This window comes from Glycine max, chromosome 18 (genome assembly GCF_000004515.6).
Source record: "Glycine max cultivar Williams 82 chromosome 18, Glycine_max_v4.0, whole genome shotgun sequence".
Lineage (NCBI taxonomy): Eukaryota > Viridiplantae > Streptophyta > Magnoliopsida > Fabales > Fabaceae > Glycine > Glycine max.
In genome coordinates, this window is record NC_038254.2 from 29,268,966 (window position 1) to 29,272,958 (window position 3,993).

Sequence of the window (3,993 nt, forward strand, 5' to 3'; positions counted from 1 at the left end):
TGATATTAAAGGTGGTGGTATCTAGAAAAAGAAGCTCTGGTCTACAGGGAAAAGAGATTGAGAATGAGTTATACTTTTTGTCGTGTTAAACTGAGAGTGTAAGGGATAATTTTTTTAGGCTGTAATTTCAGTTGGGGAAGCTGAGTCTACAAAATGTACCTGGCGTACTCCGTAGAGCTCTATTACTAAATAGTAAAAAATCATAAGTTTCTTGAAATTTCTGATAACCAGTAGTAAAAAATTAATTAAGATATAGCAACATAAAATTCAGAACCATCATTTCATAAGCAAATATTCCAAGAAACTTAAATGGGTGTTGGTTTATTTTGAATTGGGGCATTGATTTTTAATGTTTAAAACATGACACAACATTCAACTTACAACACCCCCCTATGGACCACATTAAGTGACACTTTTGAAGTTTGAGAGAATTGTCGTCCATATGATTTTGTACATTTATTGAAGATCAAAACATTGAAATCTGAAGGCACATCCAAAAGAGAGAACCCTGGATGATGCACGTTGGGTAGTAGTTGACATGTCTTTACATTATTGCTATGGCCATTCCAAATGATTCTTTTGCATGGAAACACCACTTTTGCCAAGGCAAATGGTCAAACCAATCACTATCTTCACTATGGCCAGGCTAACTAGGATATGGGCACTCTTGTAATTCTGGTTGGGTCTAGAAATTCCACCATGAGTTAGCATTCTGTACCTCTTGATCATGCTCCTCTGTCTCACTGCACATTTTGGCAGTCTATTATCTCTTATGGTCATTAATTCACCACAACACCGTTATCTCTCTCTCCTTCAACCCTTCCCTTCCCATCTTTATCCTTTTCACTAACTCATATTTATCCCTTAAATACATTCACCATCAACACTCTTACCCCCCCCCCCCCCCCCCCTTCAAAGTTTTTAGTGCAATTTATTGCAACACAAAAGGGGAGAGAAGAATGAGAGACACCAAACTACCTGAAGTACTCTTGCTACTCTTCACCTTAATTCTTGCAGCTAAATTTACGCAAGGTCATAATCATGTCACACTCTTCTATATGAATTCTTTATTTCTTATGAGTTCCATTCCATTCTCACCTTATTTTCACCATGTTTCTTCTATTCTCTCTCCTTTTATGATTTTGGATCTTCTTATTATATACTAAATCCTACTTTTAATTCTATGTCATTCTGGAGCTTCTTCAATTAATGGTTTTCTTCATGTAGAGTATTCACAGGATTTTAAAGAAAATCACTTTTCTAATTTAGCCTGGTGCTACCATTCATGTGTATTTTGTATTCAACTTTGTAGAGGAATAATCCAGGCTCAGTTATGTTTATTAATTTTATTTCCATTAGTTTCTAGAGAATGCATTTTTTGCTCATCCTAAATTTGTCACTCTATTCTATTGTAGCAGGAATTAGAACAGAAGAATTGGTATCTCAATCCTCTCATCCCCAAAGAGAATCAAGTTTGGAGGTGAGCCAAACAACATGAATTACCAATTTTGAATTTCCTGTTATATTTGCCATTTGCACTTTAAATTTATGCATTGAACATGTGGAATCTCAGGATGTCAATGAGGCATGGAAAATGAGGAATTCTAGGAGACTGATGATTGGATCCACAGCACCAACTTGTACGTACAACGAATGTAGAGGTTGTAAGTATAAATGCAGAGCTGAGCAAGTGCCTGTAGAGGGAAATGACCCAATTAATAGCCCATACCACTACAGATGTGTTTGTCATAGATGATATATGGTATTTCATAATAAATTATAGCATAATGTAGCTTTTGAGTTCTAGTAGACGACTTTATCTCCTGTAAGTCACTGCCAAGAGAACTTTAATTCCTTATTACTTCCACAATCCTCTTTCCAATGCTAGCTAGAAGTTGTGAGTGCCTGTGCTGAAAGGTGCAAAAATTTTGCATTTGCTATGTTGTCATTCAATTACTAATAAGAAGCCTATTTGCTGTGTTTCATTTTGGTATTTTTACTATTCCCAATGTTACGACTGCTTGAGTGATTCTCTACATTAACCTTGTGCCATTTTTGTTCCGGATATTGTTAAACTGATTTTTGTGGTTGTTGTATACTGTTAACCTGATGCAGCCAAAGTCATTGTCAAAAATATTAGAATTGTTGACGTGTCTCAATTGGCTTATTGAGTGTGTAATGAATGCCACTTAATTTCACGCGTGCACATACTTTCTCACCCATATTATTTTTGTTTCGGAGGAAATCTAGTGTCTAACCTAGTTAAACATAAAACAATCAAGGAAACGAGTATGACCCTATTCGGATAAATTTATTCATAAATACTCTATAGAAGAAGAAAATAAAATGATAAAGTAAACTAAACTTCCCGTATAAACTAAATCAACCACCAACCTAACTTTTATAGAAATTTTTCACACTTAATTTCTCCAAAAGTAAAGGTACGTAAGTTGAATTTAGTTTATTCAGAAGCTCAACGCATCTTTTTATTTTGTTCTCCTACAAGTATTTATGAATAAGTTCATGACCTAACTAACAAGCACAAACACAGTTAAGTACTTGCTATGTAAGAACCTTACCCAAACTTATAGGTCAAGATTGAGGCTAAAGTTGTTGTAAACATTGTTTTGGTTGCTATTTGACATTGCTACTAACTAGCATATAATGTAACTTGCAGCTTATACACAAAATATGGCCAGATATATTACTATAACAACCCTATTCCTGGCTTGTTATGCATGTAATGCCTTTTAATTTCGCGTGTGCATGTACCTTCTCACCCCCATGATTTGTATTTAATTTGGAGGAAAAGAAGAGAAATCTTATCCTTTTAACCCAGTTAAAATGCTCAAGGAGACTATGTAACAAGCACAAGCATAGTTTAATATTCGTTACGCTAAGAACCATTGTACGCAAATTTGATGGCCACAAGTGACAATGAGAAAAGCTGTATGTGTAGCCAATTTCAGATTCTCAAGATAGAAAAAAGAGTGAGCCATCGCTGCAAGTTGGCACATGAAAGTGGTCCCAAATATTAAGCATAAGAGACCAAGAGCTCACATGGGTAATTTGTTTGAACTCAATTCAATTGCACAAAGTGGCAAAACTAAATTTGAAAAATGCAGAACATGCATATATGCAGGGAGGTCCCATATACTGTGTAAAGCAAGCTAGCCCCTGCAGACGTAAATAGGTTGTCATGTGCTTGGCTTCATCTTATCAGTTAGTTACACAGAATCACAAGTACTTTTCACAATCTTCTAAATCAGTGTATTCTATCTAATAATTTCACTGCACATTCCTGATATAGATACACAAGCATTTTATTATTGAAGATAAGCTTAAACATATTCTGCAAATAAATTGCACTGGCTACTATAGCCCCGTAATTGATTTTTTTATCCAAATTTTAAACTTACCACAAATGATATAGCATTTGCCTGCTCATCATGGTAATAAGCAGTATTTCTCAGTGGCAACATTTGAATAAAAATTAATTTGCATCGCAGACTTAAAAGTAGTTTTCCAGCTTAAGATATCCAATAATTTGAAGACCTAGGTAGCATTTGTTAAATAAGTACAGTAGGACGGAACATTATATTAGAGTTTTTGCTATATTTTTGTTATTTAAAAACAGAAAATAAAACACAAGACTACAAAAATAATACCTATTGATTTCACTAAAAAGATAGAACCAAAATTCTCCAACAAACAATAAAAAAGATAAACAAAGACAACAAAACATGATGCTATTTAGAGGGAGAGTTTTGTCACTCAATAGTCCTACCAGACTCAAATAAGATTCAGAATATGAACATCAATGCTCTCTTTGGATATATTTCTCAATAATTACATTTAGAATTAGTCTCGGATTTGAGTCCTAAGTGTGCAACTGTGTTAAATACTTAGAGAGAGTTTTGTCACTAATAATAGTCCTACCGGACTCAAATAAGATTACCTCTAGTGGAGGATACTTGTGATGTAAACAAAAAA

At 34.4% G+C, this 3,993-nt stretch overlaps 1 protein-coding gene across 1 annotated transcript; it reads left to right on the forward strand.

Annotated features, from left to right (window-relative positions):
* Positions 1-598: 598 nt before the first annotated feature.
* Positions 599-1,985, forward strand: LOC100807151 (uncharacterized). Its single transcript, XM_006602371.4, is given in 4 exon segments — positions 599-819; positions 821-1,032; positions 1,419-1,480; positions 1,574-1,985. Coding segments are annotated over 4 exon segments (549 nt in total). The 5' UTR covers positions 599-727; the 3' UTR covers positions 1,757-1,985.
* The last annotated feature ends 2,008 nt before the right edge of the window (positions 1,986-3,993 follow it).